The sequence below is a fragment of the Prionailurus bengalensis genome, chromosome D3 (genome assembly GCF_016509475.1).
Source record: "Prionailurus bengalensis isolate Pbe53 chromosome D3, Fcat_Pben_1.1_paternal_pri, whole genome shotgun sequence".
NCBI lineage: Eukaryota > Metazoa > Chordata > Mammalia > Carnivora > Felidae > Prionailurus > Prionailurus bengalensis.
The window spans coordinates 4713639-4740334 of record NC_057356.1 but is presented as its reverse complement, the minus strand read 5'-3'; the positions used below and the strand labels follow the sequence as shown (position 1 = coordinate 4740334).

Genomic DNA, 26696 nt, shown 5'->3' with positions numbered 1-26696 from the left:
CAGAAATTGTCCCTTGTGTTAGTTTTATGGCGAGAGCGGGAGACGAGACCGGACGAGAGTGGGCATCCGTGGGCCTGTTGGGCAGGGGCTGATCTGGGCTCCTCAAACGCACACGACCAGCGGCATCTCCTTGCAGTTCAAGTGGACTAAAGCCAGGAGGGCCTGACCATCTTCTATGTACGTGTTCGACCAATCACTGTATCTGACGACATTTTGCGCACGAATCGGTCTCCTCTGCTCAGGCGGGTCTCCCGGGCGGGAACCCTTGGAGTCATTTTGTGCCCTCACAGTCTTGCCCAGAACCTGCCACGTACCATCACTGGCTCCAAGCTAGGCCTGAGTGTTAACCCCAGACTTGTGTGAACTCTCTGTGCCTTTAAGACAAACTTGTCGCCCGACCCCCAGTCCGCACCCCTGTGTGGGGTGTAATCAGACAATCTCTGAGGTCTCTTTTAGTACCAAGGCTTAAGGTTCTGAAATGAAGGCGTGGGTTAGATGGGAAAGGACAGAGGCAAGTGGCCTCCGTTCTGCCCACACGGGCCCCGAGGTCTGCACTCGCCGAGAGGCCCCGGCTGGCTCTGGACAGACGGACGGCTTGGGAGAGACGAGGAAATGCACGTGCCAGGCGTGGTCCGGCTCGGAAAGCCAGACCCGACGTGTGTGAAAAAGAACGGATGGGAAGAAATGTGGTTGAGTGTAAAAGGTGTCACGGTCAGGCCTGGAAAGGCTGACTTGGGGCGTCCCCCACGAGCGGGGGCCTCAGAGGTGCTGTTGGTGCCAGTGAGGGGCCTGTTGGCGGGATGGGCACGGAGAGGCTCACAGACCTGCAGCCACGGGTTCCTTCCACCTACGGTGCTGAGCAGGCCCACTCAGTCTGTGTTGCTGACCCTGCCCAGTTCTGGTGTATCTGCAAGGCCCCAGCCCCCAGGCCGTGACCCTGGCTGCAGAACATCAAATAAGGCAACACGCTTGTCCTTAAAACACCTGCCTTACAATCCAGGGGGGCAGGCAAGTAAGTGTTCATGGAGTAAGTCTTGGCACAGGAAAGTAAAAAACGGATTTTTTTCTCCTAGTGCGCTCGAGGATGATGTGACTTGGCATATTTATTTTTTATGACAGTCTAAAGACTCTATAAGCAACCTGTATAGCACTGGGGATAGAGGCAGGCTATCCTGATTTCTGTCCTGATGTTTGCATTTATCTCTGTGATCATACGAGGGCCCCGGAGGGCTCGGTCCTGTAGCACGTGAATATTTAACTCTTGAGAATCCAACGCGTGCATTCAACTCTATACATCTTGGCGTTTAGCCAAAGAGAACATGTACTCACATTTACGTACATACATATACATGTCTATGGTAGGAATTCTGCATCTTTAATTTTGGCTCTTTGTTACTCTGCCTGGGAAAGGGTAAGTCCCGCGGGGAGAACGTGCGCGTGACCGTAAGCGTCGGCCCACCATGGTCAAAGCTGTGTGGTGCTTTGTGCTGGGGGCCGGGCAAGTGGGTTGTGATGGCTTCATTGACCCCTTCCCCTTCAGGAAGGCACTGAAGAATGTGCTGAGCCCGGCGAGCAAACCCTCGACCAAGGAAACGTTAGAGGGACTGGAAGGTATCTTCACGGAAGGCGGAGGTGCCGGCAAACGGGGGCACCCAGTTCCAAGGTGCGCTCGCGTGTTCCAAGGCGCACTTCTGCACCTTGATGCCATTTTACCTCGGTGAACGTTGGAAGCCACCTGCCATTTGCACGGGTCGTCGAGAACAGAAGGACATGTTTTATATGCAAGTGCTTGTTTGCGCCAAGTGAGGCCAAATGACCTTGCGGGTGGGGGAGCTGGCACTCAGGTATTGCTGCTTGCTGGCTTAAGCGTAGCCCAGGAATGTTCTAGGGAGAGCGAAGACGGTCAAGGTGGTATGCTAATGCTCACTTATCGGAGGGAAGGGGGAGACGATTATGTCAGAGAGGTGGATGCGTCAGATTCATGAAAGCCTAGCATCATCTGGGGACCCGCTGGGGACAGGTGCACTCTTAAATCCTAGGGATTCTTACTCTGTACATTTCTTTGTTGTCTTCCCTTCCCTCTTCCCTTCACCTCCCTTCCCCTCCCTTCCTTTCCCTCTGCTTCCCTTCCCTCCCTTCCCCTCCCCTCCTCTTCCTTCCCTTCCCTTCCCTTGCCTTCCCTCCCTTGTGTTCCCCTCCCCTTCTCTTCCCTTTCCTTCCCTTCCCTCCCCTTCCCTTCCTCCCATTCCCTCCCCTCCCTTCCTTTCCCTCCACTTCCCTTCCCTCCCTTTCCCTCCCCTCCTCTTCCTTCCCTTCCCTTCCCTCCCTTGCCTTCCCCTCCCCTTCTCTTCCCTCCCCTCCCTTCCTCTCCCCTCCCCTCCCCTTCCCTCCTTCCTTCTTTCTATTTAAATTCAAGTTAGTTAACATACAGTGGAGTCTTGGCTTCAGGAGTTGAACCCACTAATTCATCACTTCCTTACAACACCCAGTGCTCATCCCAGCAGGTGCCCTCCTCAGTGCCCATCACCCATTTTGCCCATCCCCCCCCCCCTCCTTTCCAGCCACTCACAGTTTGGTCTCTGTATTTAAGAGTCTTTTATGGTTTGCCTCCCTCTCTGTACTTACCTTATTTTTCCTTCCCTTTCCCTACGTTCATCTGTTGTGTTTCTCAAATCCCACATACACTCTTACTGTGTGCATTTTAACATGAGGGAACTTGGTCACCCCGAGCACATGGCTGTTTGCCAGAACAATGGGGAGTCTTTAATGAAGCAGCTTAAACTGAACTCAAACGGATGACTTTAGATGCGGTGGCTTCCACTCGTGCCCGGAGCGGCAGCTTTCTCAGACTTCTTCCTGAAGAGAGACCCTTGTTTGCAGGGCTGGTGCAGTCTCCACAGTGGCTGCTGCGCCCTCCCGAGCCAGGCCCCCCAGGGAAGCTGCCCCAGGCCATTCTCCCGTCTTCCCTCCGAGTGCCTGGTGGGACTCCCAGAATTCTCACAAGGGGTACAGACTCCCCTACCTTTACAGGCCCCAGTGCCCTCACCCTCTCACAGCAGCCTATACTTGGTCTTCGGCAAGTCAGTAAGAGTTTTCACCTGGATTCCTTTGATGTGGCTTTTGTGGCACCCAGACGTGTCTGCCCCCCGGGGAAACACACGCTCAGTGTCCCTTTCTCCCTGCAAGCACACGTCCTTTCTCCAGATTCCGGGTCTGCAGCCCCGCGGGGCAAGTTTCAACTCTGCAGTCTGATAAGGGTGGGAAGAATGTCTTTGCAGCTTTCTCCATCTCTGAGTTGAAACTGGAACCTGGCTGACGTGACTCAGTCTCTGATTTTTATCCAGCAGAGAAGAACCCAGGCCCCTTGTTCTAAGAAGACTTTAAGTAAAAAGTAAGAATGAACGGAACAGAGAGATGGGATCAGAGGTGACTGCAGCCCCTGTATGATCAATAAACCAGGAGGGTATTGAGTCAGAACGCACAGCCTGGACCACTGGCTGCCCATGACTAGGCAGGCGACCTACCTGAGCCTTAGTTTCCTCATCTGTAAAATGGGATAAAGAATAATTTTCCTGCAATGCTTAAGTGCAGGATTGTTCAAATTAAGGGCCACTTTTTATGGGCTCTGACTAGCATTTTGTGCAAACTGACGGAATGGGGGGGCGGCGCCTGGGTGGCTCAGTTGGTTAAGTGTCCGACTTCAGCTCGGGTCATGATCTCGAGGTTCGTGAGTTCGAGCCCTGCATCGGGCTCTCTGACCTTCCCTGGCTCGTGGTCTCACTCTTTTTGAAAAAAAAAAAAAATTAAACACTTAAAAAAATGATGGAATGGGACGGCTCAGAGTGGAATAAATGGTATGGGGGGCATCGGAACAGAATAAAAAATTCCGAGTGACAGGTAGCGAGGGTAAGTACTCTTTCACAGAACTTTAGTTTCTGTCCCTTGTATATACATCTTGTGGATTGGTCATAACGTAAGATGTATTTTCTGTGGTGGCTTGGGATTCACAGCACTGTTTGAGACACACTGTCATCGAGTGCATCAATTAGTTACTCCTACGTAACAAACGGCTCCCGTATCTCAACCGCGGGCCACCATAAGCACTTCGTCATTGCTTGCGGGTCTCCAGGTCTGCTGGGGTTCAGCTCATCCAGGCCACAGACTCAGAGAGGGCAAACCCAATCCTTTAACTATGTTTGGAGTGTTTTATTGTGACATTTTTGCTAAAAATTCTATGGCACAAAGTGAGTCGTTTGCCCAAACCCAATGTTATGGAAGAGAGTATGTTTTGCCTCCGGGGGGAGGCAGCGGGGGGAACAGCAGAGTCGCATGGCCAAGGGAAGGGCGCTGTGCTGGGCACAGTCTTGAAATCTGCCACATGAGGCCACTGAGAATCTCAGATGCCACAGTATTTCATAAATTGTAAACTGCAGTTTGTTAGGTTTCGTCTTCCTAGCTACCCACCGGGGACCAGAAAGGCCATACCTGTGTTAAGAGAATTCCTCACTGATCCCCCCTTTGGCCCTGGAAAACTTCCCCCGATCCATCCCTGTCTACTTGCTTGCCAACTATTCATTTGCACTTCTGTGTACGTAGACTTTCGTCCTGTCTCCTATTTTGGCGGCTGGACTGAAGAACCTCCCTGACAAGGTCTGTTTTCTTCTCCGTCTTGTTACACAACAGGTTACCGCTCAGGGGTGCTGGAGCGTTACAACACGGTATTCTATCAGCCGCTTACATCTAGCGCTCACTCAGGAAGTGTCGATTCTGTGAGCTTGTCTTTAGCCGTGAGTTCCAGGTGGTCAGGCGAGGAATTTCTCCTCTGCCCCAAATCCCACGGTCTTGAGCCTCCCCCGCCAGGTGCGGGTCTGTTCCGTCGCCTAGTGCCCACGTGTCTCCGGGGTCTCCTGCAAGGTTGGTGCCTGCACTCAGGTTCCGTCCACGCCTTACTTGACTTCCCCCCGCAGCACTGATAACCGGTCACACCGTCTTCGAGCACGTCCGTCACTTACCTGCTAAGACACCTGCTCTCCTGTGCCTTCCCTTTGTAACAAGCCGGCCCCATGTTTTCAGTGTCCTTTACTGTGTCAGTTCGTGACCTGGAAGTGTCGGCCCGCCCGAGGCTTACACGCGGGGTATTCTTCCGTCCCCTGGCTCTGAACGTGGCATGTTGGTGCCGGCGTAACCCAAATGTATTTCTTCAGACCGAATCTCTCATGAGCTCTACGCTCGGGTCTCCAACTTCTCACGTCACATCTTCATCCGAATGTCTAATAAGCATCTCAAATGGAACATTTTCAAACCCGAGCTCCGGATTCTTTCTCTCCGCCTCTCCCGCAGCCTCCCCTTGTCTCAGGGATGCTGGTGCCATTTTTTCCTGTGTTCTCAGGCCCAAGCCTGAGACACCTGTCTGTGTCTTGCCCACGTCAGGCGTCCCTTCCAACAGCAGATCCCGCCCAGGGCTACCTGCACGGCACACCCTGCGTCGGACCACTTCTCACTGCCTCCCTCCCTCCCACCCTGATCCGAGCCACCCTCGTGTCGCTGTTGGACCGGCTCAGTAGACCCTATGCGGTACCCTGTCCTTCTGATCCTGCCGGAGGCTTCCCGTTCACACTGTCTGACCATGCCATTCCTTTGCTCCAGACTCCTCACCTTCTCGTTATCCTCGCTTAGTGGGGTCACATCCAACCCCCTGGCTACCTTTCTGCCCTCCTTGCCCTCTTTTTCTGGTCCCTGAATATGGCAAGAAAATCCCTGTCTCAGGGCCTTTGCACTTCCTGTTTCCTCCGCTTTCAGAGATGTGCATGTTCTCACGACTCGCTCCTTGCCGCGTGTATGTCTCTGCTCGAACGCCTGCCCGTTCCAACTGGACGGGCCCCTCCGTCACCACCGCCTGTGCTCCCACCTGCTCCAGCTTTCTTTCAACCCCCCCTAGTGACCTGATGTGTATTCTCTATCCACATGCTGCGTGGCTTCTCTGTCTCTGTCAGACTTCTGCATCTTTAACAGCTGTGTGCCCCCAGCTCCGTCCCCAACACTGAGGACAATTCCCAGGTCTTAGATGATATTCACGAAACACTTGCTTTGTTTTCTTAATGTTTATTTATTTATGTTTGAGAGAGAAAGAGGCAGGGAGACAGGGAGACCGAGAATCCCAAGCAGGCTCCACACTGTCAGCGCAGAGCCCAGCGTGGGGCTCGGACTCACAAACTGTGAGATCATGACCTGAGCAGAAATCAAGAGTTGGACACTTAACCAATTGAGCCGTCCAGGGCGCCCCCTCCCCCCCCCCCCGCCCCCGTAAACACTTGTTAAGTGAGTGGACGACTTAGTCGTATTTTACAGCTGAGGGATCTCAGGCAGAGAAGAGTTACGTTTTGTCAAAATACACTGTAGCCCTGAGCTCTTGTCTCGGAATCCTCTAAATGACAGCACGGTGAATGTCAGAGCTGGAAAGTTTAGTGTCCTCGGGTTCACAGGTTCAGAGTCTGGCCCCGGAGGACGGGGAGTGATGTTCAGATGTGAGGGGGGAAGGCTTTGATGGAGGACCTTGGTCTCAGGACCTCAGTCTGGCTCCCTCTCCCTGGACTTGAGGACTAATAATGATCAAGCTAGTCTGAACTAGTCTGTACCTAATGCTTGGTGACACAGAGCACATCCGTGGTGCCTGGAGCCAGGGACAGTGGGCCAAAAAGAGGCACAAGGGATCTTCTCTTCTGGAACCAGGGGAATGTTCCGTGTCCGAACGTGGTGGTGGTTTCATGGGTGCGTGCACCACCACACTCCTCCGAGTGTGCCTTGAAACGGGCACGGAACATAAATTAGACCTCAGTAAGGTGGGCGTGAAATCGCGGCGTGTGTATTTGGGTCTTGCTTTTTGGGGGCAGGGCCGTGGGGTGGTAACGCTCAGTGCTGAAGAGCCCCTGACTCAGGCGGGTTGAGTGCAGACCCCTGCTCTGCCCTTCACCAGCTCTGATCCCTGGAGAAGCAGCCCCTCCTGAGCCTCAGTTTCCCCATCCGTGCTACAGGGACAAAACACCTAACATATGTAGTCTTTGGAGGATTTAATGAGTATACTTCTATATGTAAAGTTTTTGAAAAGCAACGCATGAGGGGCTCCTGGGTGGCTCGGTCGGCTGAGCATCCGGCTGCGGCTCAGGTCACAATCTCGCGGTCCGTGAGTTCGAGCCCCGCGTTGGGTTCTGTGCTGACGGCTCAGAGCCTGGCGCCTGCTTCGGATTCCGTGTCTCCCTCTCTCTCTGCCCCTCCCCTGCTCATGCTCTCTCTCTGTCTCAAAAATAAATAAAAACATTAAATAATTAAAAAAAAAACACATGTACCTAGTAAGCAGTCAGTACATGATAGCTATCATTCCTTTTTGTATTTCTTGGAAGTGTAAAAACTCAAGGCAAAATAAATATTTTTTGAGTACCTATGGTTCCTCAGACAGTGCATTTTGCTAAACATGGTAATAAATACAAATGGTTTGGTTCAGATGACAGTGGAACGTCAAAGCTTTTTTCTTAATTTCCTTTTGCCGATCCTAATACGGGATTTCAGCCCTGTGTGTGTGTGTGTGTGTGTGTGTGTGAATTGTGAGAAACCTACTATCTGCCTGTACGCTTTTTCCTTTCTTGCACTTTGTTGGCATGGGGGGAGGGGTCTCGAGGGAAACCTTATGCACAATCCTTCTCCACAGAAGGATCGACAGTGTGGCAAACTCACAGGGTGGCCGAAATACAGACTCAATTGTTTGTCAATAGGAAATGAAGTCAATGATAGATCTTATAGGATCCCCCAAGGAAACCTGTTTTCATCCGGAGAGCCTGTATTTTCCTCTCTTACTTTAAAGTAATGCAGCTGGAAAAACGTAATTTGACAGTGAAATGTTAACCTCTGAAGACAGTCTTCCCAATATGACATTTACAAGCCATCTCGCACATGCTCACAGATGAACGGGGCCCAGGTCGTCTGCTCCCAATGTCCACCTTCCTGTCGCCAGCTCCTTACATTAGGATTCATGGCATTTGGTATTCGATGTTCCTTTGGGGGCTCAGAGAGCCCTGAAGGTATCACTTAGATGGGTGGTGGGAACCCGGCTGATCTTTATCCTGCCGTGTGCTCCGGTCCCCTCCTGACACAGACGCACACGGGTGGCATAACACAGAGATCTCAGGTCCTAGCCACAAGGTCAAATTCATAGTGGGAATCCAAATTAATCAGATCTTTGACCTGCAACTTTCTCAGCTTTGCTCTTTGCTTCTTCTACTGGTCTGTGTCCTCTCACGATCTATTGAACGAACTTTTGTCTGAACGCTATTAACCTGATAACCTTGCCTTTGGTACCTCTTCCTCCTTCTTACCCAGACACGCTACTCATGGGCCACAGGGATAACCACACCCAGAGGAAACTGTGGAGACACGTTCCCATTGAGTGTCTGTCTGCTGAACACCTCAGTTTGCTATGCGCTGTACTAGACGTAGAGACACAGTGGTTAAGAGGGGACAGGTCCAGCGGCTCCTGGGTGGCTCAGTCAGATGATCTCACGGTTCATGAGTTCCAGCCCTGCCTGGGGCTCTGTGCTGACAGCTCGGAGCCTGGAGCCTGCTTCGGATTCTGTGCCTGCCCCTCTCTCTCTGCCCCTCCCCTGCTCTCTCTCTCTCTCTCTTTCAAAAAATAAATAAATAAACGTTTAAATGTTTAAAAAAAAAAAAAGAGGGACAGGTCCCCATTCTCAAGCAGATCACCTCCAGGTGGGAAACAGAGAAGAACAAGAAAATAAGCAGCATTCCAACAGGGATCAGTATCGGAAGGTAAATTGTCCAGCGTTGCATAGCTAAGAGCTACCCGGTGTAATCAGTACAGTCTAAGCCATAGGACATGAGCGCTATGCGTGTTGTGGGTGATGTGCTGTAAATAATGCAGAAATATTGTAAATACGGTCTACGTAGGAGCACACCCAGTAAATCAGAGAATAGGGTACTGGGGATGCAGAGTGACCAGGCAAGCAGGTGCCAAGTTTAAATTAGAAATGACTCAGGGGCCCCTGGGTGGCTCAGTCGGTTAAGCCTCTGACTTCGGCTCAGGTCACGATCTCACGGTTCATGGGTTCGAGCCCCGCGTGGGGCTCTGTGCTGACAGCTCGGAGCCTGGAGCCTGCTTCGGATTCTGAGTCTCCCTGTCTCTCCCCTGCCCTTACTCTGTCTGTCTCTCTTTTTAATTAAAAAAATTTTAAATAATAAAAAAGAAATGACTCCGACAATACCTTTTGTGGAGTGACATCTGGGCTATCCTGCAAAGTGCATGCTGCTTTCGGTGGCCAGTGACAAAAAAAAAAAACATGGACTGAACGGCTTTAACCCCAATAGAGAGGAGATCACCCGGGCCAGCAGTCCCAGGGGTGGGGGTTCCAGGTGGGCTGGTCCAGCGGTCCGTCCAGCGCACGCAGGATGCGGTTCCTCCTGCCCTCCTGTTCTTCCGTTGCTCGCCGTGTCAGCCTGCTCCTTGGCCAGCTCCCTCCCGGCTCTGAGGTCACCGCTGCAGCCCCCGTGGTCGTCGTCATCTGCGGTGTGACGACATCCGGTAGGACAAGGAGGGCAGCTTCCTGCGCGTCGCAGAGCAAGGAGACCCTTCCGGGTGTCCCAGGCGGCTTCTCACACCTCATTGGCGGGAACCGTGTCACGTGGCCTCCCCTAAACCAGTCCCTGGCAGGGAGGGGGGTTGGCGTAAGTGCCTCAGACGCGAGCGACCCGCAGGTCTCAGGCACGGGAGGATCGAGGATCAAGGAAGGGGATGGGGGCCGGGAGGGGGGAGGGGGAGGGGAGGGGAGGGGGGGCGGGGGGAGGGGAGGGGGGGCGGGGGGATGAGCCGGGAGGGCCCCAGGGCGAGAAGGTAGGCCGGCTAGGAGGGAGCCTGTGCAGGGGGCGGGGTGTGTGCCGGGGAAGCCTGGGGGAGGCGCGTCCAGAAACTGTAATCGCGAGTTTGCATTTTGTCCCGCGTGCCTCGGGAAGTCGCGGGAGAGGCCCGACGTGTGAGCGGGCGGAGGAAAGAGCCCCGGGCCAGGGTCGCATTGCTGCGCACGCACCCTCGACGCCGTCGCACGTGACGCTCCCTTTTCTATCGAGGATTCGATGCAGGTGGGGCGAGGGTTGTGATGCCTGGCTCGCATCAAGAGGGGAGAAGGCCGCAGGCCGAGAGGTACGCTAGGTGCCTACTGATCAGCCCTCGTTATTCGCGCAAGTCGTGCCCTGGAAGAGTCCCCGCAAACGCTGAATTAGCAAATACTGAACCTTCAGGGGGAGATACACCCGCATACACACCTCCCGTAGGCTGTCGTCTTGAATCCTAGAAACAACTCATCCTGGGAGAGTCTCTTCATTTTGCAAAAGAGAGGATGCGGTTGGGAAGCGTGCAGTGGCTTGCCTGAACCCCCCGCACCCCCAACTAACCGGGAGCTAGCGCAGGGATCGGAGCCCCGTGCACCTGCCCCCCCAGCCGGAGCCCTGCCCCCCTCCCGCGTCCAACCCCTGGTCGTCTGTGTGTGAGGGGCTGAGGCAAGAGGACAGAGCATCGGCCGCTGGGAGCCTGTGCGTGGGCAGGTGACTCAGAGCCCACGCCCCGCCAGCTTCCACACGTTGCCGGGACAGGGGTGGGAGCGGTAGGTAAATTCGAGAACACGGAGTCCACAAATAATAAGGCTTATCCACAAACAAACGTCTTTCTTCGCGGTTTTGAAAGCTGGGGAGTCTGAGGTCGGAGCGTGGGCGTTTGGGGAGAGCCTCCCCCACCCTGGTTCACAGACCGCTGCTCCTGGTGCTGTTCTCACGTGAGGGAGCAGAAGAAGGAATTCAGCTTTCTGGGGTCTCTTCTTGTAAGGGCGCCGATCACCTTGCGGGGGCTCCACACTCATGACCCCACCGCCTTTCAAAGGCCCCATTTCCAGATAGCGCCATATTGGGGGTTGGGGGTTCAACATGGGAATGGGGAGGCACCAACACGCAGTCCAGAAATCTGCTATGTCTTGTACACATTGCCACACACCTCACAGCCTAGCCCTCACCAGGACCGACCTCATCTGAGCTGTTTTAATTGAGTTAATCAAGGACGGTGACACACACTTTCTTGTAAGGGTAGGCACGTCCCAGGAGAGAGAAACCAAGTGCATTTCGAGGGCCTCTGACTTTGTTACATTCTTCATTTAAGTTCGTCCACTCAGGCCATCCCTCGCTGCCTGAACGATGAGGCAGGTTGAAGTCTGCATGAGCCCCGAAGAGGTATATAGACTGTCACGGTGTCGAGATTTCATTTCTTAGGCACAGAAAGGGCCTCACGGTTTCCAAAACAGGTGCGTTCCTGATGGGGGGATGTGTTGTTTTGAGGTGATTTACAGGGGGCATGAGGGTGGGTGGAAAGCCAGAGCCAAGGGGAACCTGAATTTTCCACAAATGCGGGAGGGTTGAGGTCTATTCTGTAGGAGGTAGGACCGGGAAGGTTCTAGAATCGGTGCCGTCCACCTGAGCCAGCGGTTTCTCTGAAATGGGGCTCCCACCCCTTTCTGAGTGTCTGAGGGAAGGGCAGCCGGGCCCGGCATCGGGTCAGCGTCACGGGATCTTGAAGTAAGAACGAGTTCTAACCTTCTATTTCTGCTCTCACCGAAAGTCTCGCTCTCTTCGAAATCCTGGGCACAATCCTGCCGATTTACGTTCCTCGGGCATGCCCCTGGAGACAGCATTTGCTCCCGTCATCCTTTTTCTTCTCCCTTGTCCCTGGAGGGCACAGACTTCAGACTGCCCAGTCCTCACAGGAGCCAGCTTGACACGGCCACCCTGCAGCACCCCGCTCACTGCTTTGAGGACCAGGGTGACCCAGTCAGTGTCACTGGGATTTCAGCCCATGTCTCTGCTAGTGGCCTTGGTCAGATCTACTTAAAGATGGCTGAAGGGGCACCCGGGTGGCTCAGTCGGTCAAGCGTCCGACTTCGGCTCAGGTCATGATCTCACGGTCCGTGAGTTCGAGCCCCGCGTCGGGCTCTGTGCTGACAGCTCGGAGCCTGGAGTCTGCTTCTGCTTCTGTGTCTCCCTCTCTCTCTCTCTCTCTGCCCCTCCCCTGCTCACACTCTGTCTGTCTTTCTCCCCAAAATACAATAAAACATTAAAAAACAACAACAACAAGGAGGTTTGCTCTTGGAGTTTGGAAGTTGGCACTTCTGACCTTGCTCGGGACATGAGCATCTGGGGCTCGGAAGGGAGGCCTGGGCTGTGGGTACCGACTCAGGTGAGGAAGACGAGGTCAGAAGTAAGTCCTCGTTTGTGGCTCACACAACACACTGCCTGGTGGCACTCAGGTCCGCCAGCGGCTCAGACTGACGTGGGACCCCGAAAGCAGCGTGTGGCCCGAGCCAGTTGGACCACGTCCCTGGCCTCAGCTCCTTCACCTGTAGAATGAGACTGTCGACCCCTCGCTGTTGCGATTCTGTGGTGAATTCTTGGTTTCGGTGTCCCCTGCACCTGGAGGTGACCCTTGCCCCCTCCACGCCCTCCCCACCTACAAACCTCAGTGACATTTTCTGGAAGGTCCAGGAGAGACGTCATCAACATTTTACTTGTTTATCCGGAAGGGGTGGAGTGAGCTAGAGGCTTAAATCGTCCAATACGTAACCTGCTAACACGTGCACGTTAAGAGGGTGTCCCCCCCGCCCCCCGCCAGGTGCCGAGTCAAAAAACCACAGCAAAATGCTACACCCTCACTTCCAGTCTGCAAAAGTGCAGTTTAATGGGGGCACAAATAATTATATCCCCATGTCGGGAGTATTTCCTACAAGGATTTTAACGCAGTGCCAAGCTTTCTTGGTTTGTATGGCTTGAATAAAGTCGTTTTTCTAAAGCGACATATGGCTACCTTTTATGCATCTTCAAACATGGTGAAGTGAAATATGTCGCACCTGGGGTTTGATTAGTGGTGGTTTGAGTACATAAAGAAGGTGAGGTAGAGGGGAAAAACAACCCGCAAAAGAAGCAACAAAGGTTATAGAACTCCATTAAATTATGTTTATGGTTTTACTTGTCAGTATTTCGTAACACAAAATGGTTTTCCTGGAGTCTGTTTATCAGTATTTGTCGCCAATTAGTGCCTACAAATTACCTTTTGTTGGAATTACCAACAGATGAGACGCTATTGTCTCGGCGACTAATCAATCAGAGTTTGCGAACTTTCTCTGCCTCCTTGCCGCCGGTGTTTTCCCGGATGCATCTCGAGATTCTCCCTTCTCCCAAAGGTTTCCAACCACTGTGACTCCATTTTCGTGAACGGGAAGGAGGTGAGGAGCAAAGTGGACACGACCGTGAACTTCACCCACCAGCACTTCACGTCTCAGCTGGAGGTGACCGTGTGGGCGCCCAGGCTCCCCCTGCAGATTGAGATCTCGGACACGGAGCTGAGCCAGATCAAGGGATGGAGGGTCCCCGTGGCCCCCAACAGAAGGTGAGCAGCCGAGGGAGGGCCGAGTCCTGGCGTCCGGATCCCCGGGAAGATGCGCCCGCAGGGGGTCACGGCGGTCTCGGACTGGGGCTCAGAGGGGTCTGACTTTGGGCACGTACTAGCCTTTGACGTGAGGAGGGCCTCACGGAGATACGGATAGTGTCCAGCTCGTGGCACAGTTGCTGGGACTCAGTATAATGTTGCGCTGCACACAAAGCACAGAGCACGGGGTGTAGGCGTTTCTTTCTAGTCCCCGCTTCCCCATCGTTCCTTCCTGTGCTGCTCGTTTTCAGTTCCCTGCTTATAAATGTCGACCTCCATGCGCGGAGCCTGGCGCAGGGGTTACGTTGTGGGCTCTGGCATGAAGCTGCTGAAGTTTTCACCCTTGTGAGCTTTCCCACGTAGAGCTGTGTGACCTTGGGCCAGTTGATGAAACTGTTCCTCAGTTTCTTCATCTATAAATTGGAGGTGACGATATCACTGAAGAGAGTTGTCCCAAGGACAAAATGACGAAGTGTAGTACCCAGACTTCTAAAGACGACTCCTCTGTAAGATTCCCACCCCCTGGCTGTTCACTCAAACCCCAACCTGGAACGTCTATGAAGGGATTTTACAGATGGAATTAAAGTGCTGAATCCATTGGCCTTAAGATGTGGGGAGTATCCAGGTGGCCCTTGAAAGCAGAGGTTTCTCTAGCGGGAAGGTGGTACCGTTCAGTGTGTGACCTTTTAGAATGGACTTGTTTTTATCCAGCAGAAGTCCTTGAGATCCACCCCAGTTGTTGGCGGTGTCGAGCATTCCTGTAGTTGTATTGTTGAGGGGTGATCCGTGGGGGATATCGTCTTAGCGTGCTGAATTGTCCACCACAGGAGGCCTCGCATGCTGTCACCAGGTGGCGGCTCTCATGGATGGAGCCGCCATGACCCTCCTGTGCAAGCTTGTGTGTGAGCATAAGTTTTCTGGGGAAGGTGCCCAAGGGTGTAACTGTTGGGTCGCGTGATAAGGGCGTAGTTAATTTTAGAAGAAACTGCCGAACTATTTTCCAGAGGATGTACCATTTCACTCTCCCAGCAGCCACGTGTACGTCAGCTAGTTACTCCATTCACACCCTTACCGGCATCTTAAGACAGTACATACTGCATGGTCCCATGTAGAATGATCTAGAAAGTGGAAAACAGACTGGAGGTCACCGTGGATTAGGGATTGCATAGACTATCGCGGGGTAGCCCAGGGCATCCCCGTGGGGACGGACTAGTTCTGTGTTTCGGTCGTGGCTATGGTTCCGTGAATCCTCTGGTGATAAAACTGCATAGAACCACACACGCGCACATGCACTGGTTAAACTGTGAAAATCTGAATAAGCCCTGTGGTTTGTCCCAATGTCCGTTTCCTGGTCTTGGGATTATAGTGTGATCACGCAAGATGTTAGCAGAGCAAAGAGCATGCGAGAACTCCCTGTACGTGATTTTTTAACTTACGGTGAATTTCTAATTAATGAAAAATTTAACCTTTTTCAAGTTTATTTTTGAGAGAGAGAGAGAGACAGAGAGAGAGAGAGAGAGAGAGAGAGAGAGAGAGAGAGGAGAATCCCAAGCAGGCTCCGTGCTGTCAGTGCAGAGCCCAACTCAGGGCTGGAATTCACACACCTTGAGATATGACCTCACCCAAAATTAAGAGTCTGCTGCTCAACCAACTGAGCCACCCAGGTGCCCCAAAATTTAAACTTAAAAAAAAAATAGAATGCTATCTGTCCCAAAATGACAGAATGGTTTGATTAATACAGTATTTCTAATAGTTCATTTATTCACTCACCACTTTTATGATATTGCCCCTTTTGAATGCCACCTGTAATATATACTTAATATTGTTCTTTTTTTCACTTTTATTCACTTACTTAAGGGAAATTTTACATAAGTATCAAAAATGGCCAACTGGTAGAAATTAATGCAGAGAAAAGAAAACGTCGGTGTTACATTCTGTATAGATACTGCTGTTTATATGAGTTGGTCTTTTTTTTTTTTAATGTATTTCTTTCTCTTGAGAAAGAGAGAACAGGGAGGGAACAGAGCGAGAGGGAGAGAGAGAATCCCAAGAGGGCTCCCCACTGTCAGCACAGAGCCTGATGTGGGGCTCCATCTCGCAAACCATGAGGTCATGACCTGAGCTGAAACCAAGGGTCGGACGATTCACCAGCTGAACCACCGGGTGCCCCTGGCTGAGCTGGTCTTTCATGAGTCGACCAGCAAGTGTCAGATAAGCGTCAGGGACAGCCCAGCCCCAGAGACCTTCCTTCCCCGTGATCAAATCAGAAGGACTGAAAAGTAGAATGGGAATACTTTGCGCAACGTCATTGCGTGTTTTTGGTGATACGTCCCTTGCCACTAAAACCGTCTCACTTACCAGCACAGATGTTTACTCCTCGCTTTGGGAAACCACAACATGCTTCTTTATGGATGCTGGTTACACACCATTCCTTTCCAAATGGTTCCCAGACCTTTCAGGGAGGCAGGAGGGTGCATTTTAAAGAAGGTGGGTTTCCGAAGTCAAACGGAACTCTGTAAATTTGCTGATCGCCAGCTGTCCAGACCGTGTATTAAGTGCTCCGAGCCTCGGCGGCTTCGTGTAGAAATAGGAACGTCTTGGGGCGCCTGGGTGGCGCAGTCGGTGAAGCGTCCGACTTCAGCCAGGTCACGATCTCGCGGTCCGTGAGTTCGAGCCCCGCGTCGGGCTCTGGGCTGATGGCTCAGAGCCTGGAGCCTGTTTCCGATTCTGTGTCTCCCTCTCTCTCTGCCCCTCCCGCGTTCATGCTCTGTCTCTCTCTGTCCCAAAAATAAATAAACGTTGAAAAAAAAAATTAAAAAAAAAAAAGAAATAGGAACCTCTTTCATGACTGTTTTGAAGATGCAGGGAAGTCACTATAAGGAGGAAGAGGGCACCGAGGGGCACAGCAGCCTGGGCGTGGACCCTGCCCCTAGATGGCTAGCTCTGTTAGCTCTATGATCCCGTATGAGTGGGTAGACCCAGACCCAGCGCATAGTAGGGCTGACTCGATGTGTGTGAATTACAGCCCCTGGCTCCCCTGCCACCCCTGTCTGCCCACGGTCGTAGACCCTTCACCAAGCAAGGTGCTCTCGCAAAAGCACACAGGACAGGTTCTTCTCGAGGGGAAGGTCCTGGAATAGCAGAGCCATCGAGGACTTTCCCCTGGGGCCGTGCACAGGCGGGGCGGCAGTTAAGGTCCTCTGAGCCAGGGCGCCTGAGATTCCCACAGGAACCCCTCAGCAGCTCTGTGACAGTGCCACAGGTGGGCCAGGGGGTGGCCTCCCTGTCCAGGGCCAGCCAGGAGACAGGGCTGAGCCATCCTCAGGGGCTGTCCTCCCCCTCTTACACCTGACTGCACCCCTGGAGGGAGCAGGGGGGCAGCCAATCTCGCTGCCTGGGCCTGTGTGAGACTCCCGTGAGGAGTGAAAACTGGGCCCAGCAGCTCTTCTGACCCGGGACCTCACGGTTCCCGCAGTGGGGACAGTTTCAAACCACAGAGTTCCAGAACGCAGGGCAGGAACTCAACCTCTGCCTATTTGGGGGCAGCATGTCCCGCGGTGCTGGGCGCATGCTGGGCGCGTGAAGGCAGGGGTGGCGCTCGCCTTCCGTGCTCCAAGCAGGTGCACCGAAAAGGAACAGACGGGGAACGAACCAATGGTACGCGGGCCTGGCGGGTAGCAAAACCACGCCACGTGTTCTGACGCTTCCAGAGAAGCTGGAAGACGAGGCGTGCGAAGCTTCTCCACGGCCGCGGCGTTTATCCTGGTTTGTCTGTGTCCCCAGGCCCACCCGGGAGAGCGAGGACGAGGAGGACGAGGAGAAGAAGGGGCGAGGCTGTTCCCTGCAGTACCAGCATGCCACGGTGCGTGTCCTCACCCAGTTTGTGGCCGAGGCGCCCGACTTGAGTCAGCTGAGCTACATGCTGGGCCCCGACTGGCAGTTTGACATCACCGACCTGGTGACGGATTTCATGAAGGTGGAGGAACCAAGGATCGCGCAGCTGCAGGGCGGCAGGACCCTGGTGGGCCGGGAGCCAGGGATAACCACCGTGCAGGTACGGGCCACCCACTCCTTGCCAGGGCCCCAGCCCCAGCCCCAGTCTGTACTGACGAGCTTCCAGGTAGATGCCGCCGGGCAGGTGTGTGTGTGTGTGTGTGTGTGTGTGTGTGTGTGTGTGTGTGCGCGCACGCACAGGAGAATCATGACCGGCTGTAGAACATTCACCAATTTTCATAATCTAACTTAAATTAATTTTTGCATTTCAGGGAGAGTTGAGGGGAAAAAAAATCCCTAATTTCTTTTACTGCCAAAGCTAAATTAAACGCACAGTGGAAGCCACCTTTCCCCCAGAACGATAATTTACTCTTCATATACCACTAATAGAAGACGGTCAAACCCGAGAAAACTAGTTTTATTTTCCTAACCTTGAGGGTTAACCACTTAGCTATATGTTACACTTTGAACAGTGGACAGAAATTTAAAAAAAAGTTTTTTTTAATGTTTATTTTTGAGAGAGAGAGAGAGAGACAGACAGACAGAGCATGAGAGTGGGGGAGAGGCAGAGAGAGGGAGACACAGAATCCAAATCGGGCTCCAGGCTCTGAGCTGTCAGCACAGAGCCCGACGCGAGGCTCGAACCCACGAACTGTGAGATCACGAGCTGAGCTGAAGTTGGACGCTCAACCGACTGAGCCACCCAGGTGCCCCGTGGACAGTAAATTCTTAAATAACATGTTTGCACTAAAAATAATTTAAAAATCCACAACGAAGTGCTCTGTATTTTACTAGAGTAAGAGTAAAACTATTTTCCCGGTCAGTTTGAATGGCATAATTATGCAGAGATGCTGCAGCACGTTTTCTAGCAAAAATTTAAAGTGTTACCACTCGTAGTTAATTAAGTCATATTTTAGGTGGTGCCACAGCCAATGTTGACGAAACTGGATGAAACGTGCAATATTTTGTATTATTCTTCCGTAGCACGTTATCACAAAACGAGCGGCTAAAAGCACGCCTCATTTATGAACTCAGTTCTGTAGGTCAGGAGTCGACGAGAGCTGGGCTGGGTTCTCTGCTGAGGCTATCACAAGGCTGCGGTGAAGGTAATGGCCAGGCTGGGCTTCTCTGGGGGCTGTGGGAAGGATTTGCTTCCCAGCTCATTCACCTTGTTAGCAGAATGCAGTCCCTCACGGGTGTGGGACTGAGGAGTCTGTTTCCTCGTGGACTGTTAACAGGGGCCACTCACTGCTCCCAGAGGGGCCACCCACGTCATGTCTCATGTGGCCCCTCCATCAGCAGTAATAGCTAGGTCAAATCCTTCTCACGCTTTGAACCTCTGTGATGTTCATTACACCCCGCCCCCCCGGATAATCCAGGATGAGCTCCCTGTCTGAAGGTGCACCTGCCGTAGAAACGCCAACATAATCATGAGAAGTGATTTCTCATCACATTCCCAGGTTTGAGAATTTAGTGAGGACATCTTCGGGGCGGCGGGGAGGGGGGCAGTTCTGGAAATTCTGCCTGCTGGATGTTCCTGTCCATTTGTTAAGCACCACTGGTTGCAGACTAGATGGTAAATTAGAAGGAGTGACTTCTCAGTACGTTAACAATCCCTCCTCCACTTGGCTTATGTGGTCTCTCCAGGGGTGACACAGTGGCCCACACCACGGTCACTGTTGTCCCATAGTGCACAGCTAAGTGCCCACTGGAAGGATGTGAGCAGGAGAAGATGGCCCATTCCGCCATTTTCACATCTAAATATTAGTTGTTGGGAAACCGTTGCTCTTTGAGTGCCTGGTCCCAGGGTGGGCAACTTTGAGCTCTTGTCTCTATGTGAAATTGAGCTCTTCTCAGAAAATACACTGTGGTTGTCATGGCAGGAGTCAAAGGCAAGGAAATGGACCAACATGATGTTTGTCAAACTCCTCCAGTTGGCGAGTGTCACTGGACCATAGCATAACCCTTCCCTACAGAGTTCTCCAAGCGCACTCACTTGGCAGACAACTGAGGGAACACGCTGATGGAAAAGGTCAGTTAGGAGTTTAAAACCACTGAGTGGAGCACACACTGGAGCTTGGTCGCTTCCTTTGAAGGTCCTCTCCCCGCTCTCTGACTCCATCCTGGCCGAGAAGACGGTGATCGTCCTGGATGACCGCGTCACCATCGCCGACCTGGGCGTGCAGCTGGTGGCTGGCTTGTCCCTTGCCCTGAAGCCTCACAGAGCGGACAAAAGAGCCATCGTCTCGATGGTGGCTGCCCAGGACGTTCTCCGAGCCCCGCAGCAGGTGGGATCCCAGAGTCCTTTTGTCCCCGGTCGTTTGAGACCACTTCCCTCCCCCGCGCATCTGCAGAGGGCATCAGTTGAAGCTAGGATGGGTGGTCCGTGAAGCTCCTTCCTGCTTCTTATCCAGATGGCCCTGCCTTTTTTCGAGAAAAATACCAGCGACTTAGATACGTTTTCCTCATTCATGGTTTTATACGTCAACCATGCGTCCATACTCCACTCGCTTTGCAGCAGCCTTATCTGTGCTTGGCACACTCTGCTGTCCCGTGACCATAGGATCACAGGTTTCTCCATTTGCCAAAGCAGGTGGTTTTGATACTTGGAAATTCCACATCAGCTGCTTGAACACGCGTGGCTGACGGGCCCCAAATCGCTTCCGTTTACAGTCATTGCCAACTCTGAAGCTCTCCTCCACCTTTAAACTCGTAACGAGTGTTTATAAAGACACCAGGGTGCTGTGCCTTTCCGGTGAGCTCCTTCCCATAAGGCATCTTTCCCCAGGCTCCTTACCCAGTGCGTGTTTCGCTTCATCAGCACTGGCTTCCTAATAAAGAATGTTCAAAGCGATATTATCTGGAGCAGTAGCCTGATTAGTTGCACCTGATCTTGATTCAGATAAATTGCCTGATCTTTCGAAATGTTTTTTAGAAAGGTCAAAGTCAACTTCTGTTGTGCGGCATGCAATAAATTAATATGCACCTTAATGCATTCATTAAAGTATATTATTTGCTTCGCCTATCAGTGGAGCAGTAGTATGTTATTGATGTCAGTTCAAGGCATGCCAGGAACGGTTCAAGATTTAAACCATAGAACTTTATTTTTCTCCATCTGTATATTTAAATGATATTATATAGGAAGTCGTATTTATGTTTGCAATTTGAAGGAACCTGATTATAACATAATGCTTTGGTTTCATTTTTCTTAGGAAGCAATAGTCAGTTCTTGGATTTTGTTCAGTGATGGTTCGGTGACACCATTAGACATTTATGATCCCAAGGATTTTTCAGTTACTGTGTCATCATTGGATGAAATGGTGGTGTCTGTCCAGGCAAACCTTCAGTCCAAATGGCCAGTTGTGGTTGCACAGGGTGAAGGGCAAGGTCCCTTGATTAAATTAGAGATGATGATTAGCGAACCCTGTCAGAAGACCAAGAGGAAGAGTGTTCTTGCTGTGGGTAAAGGAAACGTCAAGGTCAAGTTTGAACCAAATGTTGATGAGCACCTAGGAGGCACCAACGATATCGAGGGCATCAGTCGGGAATACAAAGGCCACTTCAGTAATTCCATACAGCGTGAAGGAAACCAGGAGAGAGCGGTTCAGGAGTGGTTCCAACATGGCGCCTCTGTTGGCCAAGAGGAACGTAGCAACAAAAGCACAACCCCACAGTACCCCCTGGAAGGAAAGGATAAGAAGTTGCTCAAGAGTGGCGGTCCAGACTCCTTCACAAGCTTCCCCACTCAAGGGAAGTTACCGGAACCCAATAATCCCAGTGACCTTACAGTGACCTCGAGGGGGTTAACTGACTTGGAGATCGGCATGTACGCTCTGCTCTGTGTCTTCTGCTTGGCCATTTTGGTCTTCTTAATCAACTGTGTGGCATTTGCTTGGAAATACAGACACAAAAGGTTCGCTGTGAGCGAACAAGGCAACATCCCCCATTCCCATGACTGGGTCTGGCTGGGGAATGAAGTAGAACTTCTGGAAAACCCCGTGGACATCACCCTCCCGTCGGAGGAGTGCACAACCATGATAGACAGGGGGCTGCAGTTCGAGGAGAGGAACTTCCTTCTCAACGGCGGCTCCCAGAAGACTTTCCATAGTCAACTACTCAGACCCTCTGACTATGTCTATGACAAAGACATTAAAAGTGAGCCTATAAACCCATCGGGCCCAAAGAGGAAGAGAGTCAAGTTTACTTCCTACACCACCATCCTCCCGGAGGACGGTGGCCCATACACCAACTCCATCCTGTTTGACAGTGAGGATAACATCAAGTGGGTCTGTCAGGACACCGGGCTGGGGGGCCCCCGGGACCTTAGAGACTATATGGAAAGGCTGCAAGACCAGATGTGAACTCCTTTCTTACGTTTGTATTCACCTTTATGCCTTCTGTTTTTTGAACGGTGGAGCAGTGAGTTTGTTCAGCAATAGGGGGTGATTTAACAAAGGTTAACTTGTGGAGGTCTGGGAGGGATCCCTTTCTGAGCAGGTGTCAGAGGCCCGGAGAGCTACAGCAGCTGGGTGATAAGCCGGGAAATGTCTCTAAAGCGGCCACACATAGATCCTGGAGAAGTTCTAAGACAACAGTAGTATCTGCAGCCTGATACTAGCTCAGTTCAAATACAATAAACCTGACCCCACAGACGTTGTTAGTCATCTCGCGACAAACGGCCGTGTGGATTTAGAAAAGGCTTGGGTGTTGATTTTTCTATTCCTAGAACTTTTAAAGCACAGTGGACACTCCTTGCCCTTGGCCCGAGATTGGACGTACGCGAAAGATGCCGAATGTAGCCGCCCTTATTTGTTATGAGCGCTGCTCGTTATTTTTATATACATTTGCACCTGCACCTGGTTTCCTTTGGCCTCTGGAATTCTTTTTGAAACATGAAGAAAAGCAGTTGTGGTCTTCTCTCTGAGATGTTTGATTTACACATGAGTTTGAGTCGCTGACGTTTGCCGCGTCCGTGCAGGACATCAGGTGTCCTCCAGTTTTCCACACTCCTTACCTAAGGGGCCATATCTGAGAAACTTATCCTCACAATGTCCTTCCTTCTCTTTGTTGTGAAGCTTCCTTGTATCAGGACTGGGGACATGGGGTTTTACACAAAATATTAATATACTGTGAGGGAGGGCCATCTCTTTACAGTTTTCTATATGAAGCTTAAAAACTTTGGTGAACACTTGTCAACCACATTTATTTTTTATCTTCTGCCTGTGGAAGATTCACGGGGAATCCCTGGAGTGCATTTCTGAGGGCTTTAGAAAAGACCCTGAAATAGTTTGTCTTTATACTGGTGCTTTCTGGTCAACGCAATGTGTTATCCAAATGGAAATCAAAATCTTAAACTAATATACACAGAAAGGAAATTGCATGGGAAATGCATTCAGATTAAACTTCCATTTTACTGGAACAACCACCACAACAATTTGAAAGTAGAGTGATGTGTCCGCTTAGCAATATGTAGAAATCCTTCCATACAATGACCCCCCAACCCTTACCCCCCAAAACCCATCAGTCGCAACTCTGGCAGAGATAAAACCTATACAGGGTGTGCTCTGATGGAGAAAAGCAATGGGTTTGCCCCCAAACAGCATAAAATAAACGGCCGTTCAAGAGTTTAAGCAGTTATGCTGAAAAAAACCATAGCTATTGGAAAGTCAAAGTGGCAACAGGAAAAAAAAAGCATGGCCCCTGCATAATTTTTAAATACAAAAATATTTTTCAAGGAATTGCATGAACGGCTTCAAGCAAAGCAAGAATTTCAGGTTAGATTAGAATTTCTCACGCTCACAAGAACATTCTACTGAGATGGGATAGAGGTGAAGACGGACAGTGCACTAGGCCACCAATTCCGAGCTTTCTGTTGTCACTTACGTCCCTAGGAAATAGAAATTTAAAGTCCAGGGCAGCAAAGGTGCGGGGAAGCGGTTTCTTGACTCCTCATGGCTGCTGAGCAAGCTGTTAGAATGAGAGGCGTTCGGTTGTTGTTGGGAAGGGTTCCGTGCGTGGGGTCAGGACAGCCCAGCCTCCTCTGACCTGTGTCTCCTGCCCACAGCACTGCGGTGGGTTTGTAAACCGTGCATACGTTACCAGGGACGTGGACCTGATATTGAGAGGCCAGTGTTCAGTTGATCTTGTGTTTAAGTTGGGGGTTGAGGAGTGAAGCTGGTAAAGTTGCAAAAAAATCTTTCAACTCGGTGGGTGAACGAAGCCAGGAGACCCAGGCGTTAGCTTCAGAGGGAGTTTGCAAAGAGATGGCTGACGTCTGGCAGGAAGGGCACCTCAGGGAGCCCGGGGAGACTGTCACCAGGGGTTCGAGGCACGGGAGGTGGCTCAGAGCTAGCTGGGGAGGCCGAAAGGAAGTTCACACGCTAATGCAGCATAGCTGTCTAAATGAGTCCCACTCCTTCTGTAAGACGTCCTCAATTTTCTCTCCCTTTGGATCTTCAGCAAAATCCCCAAAATAATGGGGATTTCATGTCTGAAACGGAGGACATTCAGCTGGTATAGGGAGCCTCCCGCACATTCTCACACAACAGGCTGACCCCACTGGTGCAGTGAGGCTCTGGCAGGGGGGTGATCTGGAAAGGAAGGAGGACGTTACCATCGCCATGATTAGCGTTACTGACAAGCTTGCAAATCAGAGCATTCCCTGGGGTCTGAGCGTTTGATGTGGGCAGAGCGCAAACTCGGGGGCACTAGAACATAGAACGCGTCAGAGGGTCTCAGGAGTCGGGAGCTGTCCGCGGTCCTGAAGATGCCTCCCGTGGGTGATCCAGGCTCTCTGCACAGTCTTCTTTGTCCGTTTCCGTTCAAATTCAGTTCAACGTGAAAGTCGAATGGAAGGTCATGGAGGAGGGGTCCCTCTTACCACACAGCACACGCTCACACGCACGCACACATACATACGTACATGAGTGTGTTGGTAGTGAAGAGCCAGAGAGAACAGTATGTAGCAGGAACCAGCATGGTCCGCGGTCCCCCGATTTGCCACGGGCATCATTCCGCTATCCGGGATTTCAATGAAGTTCTTTTTGTTCTAAATATCTCCTGCTGACCAGTAGCCGTGGATTATACCTGCCTGATTTCCAATAGATCATTTAAAACGAATAGGAACTATGCCTCTACATATCTAAACTTAGATGGGGAACAGACCTAAATCATGAAACCTTGAAATACAGTTCCCTGGGGACCTGCATGTGCCTGGATTTTCCAGGTTTTTATAGCTGACATATCCAACTGATCGGTGTGAGTAGTAACCTGAACAGAACAGCATTGATAAAGTCCCTTCCTCTCCCCAAGAAGCGAATGCTTAGACCTCCCTCCGACCCCCGAGGCGGACGCCAGCAAGCCTTGGGACACAGGCTGGGACCTTTGCGGGTCACAGGGAGGGCGGCCCAGGCACCCTCGAGGACCGGGCCACCTAGAACGGGGGAGGGTGAGACCAGTGTTCCCAGCGGCCAGATGTGCTGCTCTCCACGCCACACCCAGGGATTGAGGAGCGGCTGCCGCAAGACAGAAGCGCGGTGTGAGCACACGGGGTTGCGTCGGAGGGAAAGCCAGAAGACACGTCAAGTTTCCCTGAAGGGTGCCACCCAGCAAACCTCGGGACACTCTGCACGTGCCAGCAGAGGACTAACTGACTTCCTAACTGTTTTGTGTTGCGCCCTGGCCAGGGTAAGCTCCCAGACTTAAACTCCAGGCAGAGCGTTTCTGTGTATGAACGTTAATGCAGGGAAAACACGGATTAATTTCTGTACCATTGCCACATCCGTAGACAGGTACCTTGTACTTCGCTGATTTTTTAAGTTTTAGGAAGTCTGCCTTTGTGCATTTTGTTGTTTGCACCCTCTTCTCACCCTCTTAGAAAGGCGTCTTCCCATGGTGGGGTGTTGGGACCAGCCAAGGCTCTATCAGAGAACTAAGCAGTCCCCTTTCAACAACCACACAGAGTGGTTGCACCTGCTTCCTCCATATCACCAGGACCATTGTGTTTTCTACTCGAATCATCTCATAAACGGCTTCAATCCTTCATGCTTCTCTGTAAATGACACGACAGATGGTTTATAAACTCAGTAGCCGTCTCCTCCGTCAACAGTATACACGTGTGATGTACCGAGTATCACCTGTTATGTGAAGGAAGGGACGGGATGGGTGGTGGAAAGGCTATGCTAAGATACGGAAAGCAGATATTTTTGTATGTCACAGAGGCAGTTCCCTGGGGCGCTGAGAAGTGCGCAGGAATAAATACATTTTATAATAAAAGCATGCAATGCTGTAGCTTTTAAATGTACAGACATCCCCGCTCAAAAATACCCAAACCGATGGTGGGGAAAACACCGGGCCTGACCTCCCGCGGGGCGCTGGTTAGGACCGCTGCCTGGAGAGGGCATGGCTCACGGTGGCATCACGGATGGAATCTGCTAGAAGATTGTGATCTTACTCTTCATTACTTCTGGATTTTTTTTCCTCTTTTTTTTTTTTTCCTGAAAATACTTCCGATAAAAGTGACTACATTTTCCAGCATAAAGGTATATTCTAACCACAGGGTAACTCATCATTTTTAACGTGAAAATAAACGCTTAAACATTCTTCGGTTGTTTCCTTATTTTATGCACACATTCCCTCTTCAACTTCAGCCTCTGTATGAATTCACTCTTCTCGTATATATTTTTTCTTCTTAGCCAGAGATTTCTAATACATTTGATACAGCAATAAATGGAAACCAAAAGAAAATGTTTCTTAAAAGTTGCAAACAGCTTTTACCTTTTGGAAAGCTTCTCATTTGTTTTCCCAGCTGGGGGACACTTATTCCGGGATGTCTTAGAAGGTGGGCTTGTGGCGCTCACGTCCCTGTCGAGGGCCACGCCATCTTGGAGGCAGTGCTGACGTGCAGGACGCAGTGGCCCCTGACCTCAGTCTCCCTTCTGGTCTTCCCTTGTCAATGGCTCCCTTGTGTGTATGTGTTTGGGGCTGGGGCTTGAACAGGGCGAGGGCTGGGTGCTGAGGGTCCAGAACGGGCAGAGCTCTAGAGACATAAGAAAAACACAAGACTGTCAGGCTCTTGCTTGGGAGGTTGACGTAAGCATTTCAGCTGACTGCTGGCCAGGCACTGCCGAGCCCCCGAAGTTCCTCGGTTGGCACGTGTGTCCTTCCTGACACTGCCAGCGTC

At 51.6% G+C, this 26696-nt stretch overlaps 1 protein-coding gene across 1 annotated transcript in view; it reads left to right on the top strand.

Moving 5' to 3' along the window:
• Positions 1 to 26116, top strand: part of LOC122470125 (transmembrane protein 132B) — a 367793-nt gene extending 341677 nt beyond the window's left edge. The window contains exons 6-9 of the mRNA XM_043557310.1: positions 13278 to 13483; positions 17306 to 17576; positions 19612 to 19803; positions 20728 to 26116. Of these exons, the coding sequence (XP_043413245.1) occupies positions 13278 to 13483; positions 17306 to 17576; positions 19612 to 19803; positions 20728 to 21876 (1818 nt within the window). The 3' untranslated portion in view covers positions 21877 to 26116. The remainder of the gene's footprint in view (positions 1 to 13277; positions 13484 to 17305; positions 17577 to 19611; positions 19804 to 20727) is intronic.
• Positions 26117 to 26696: the final 580 nt, after the last annotated feature.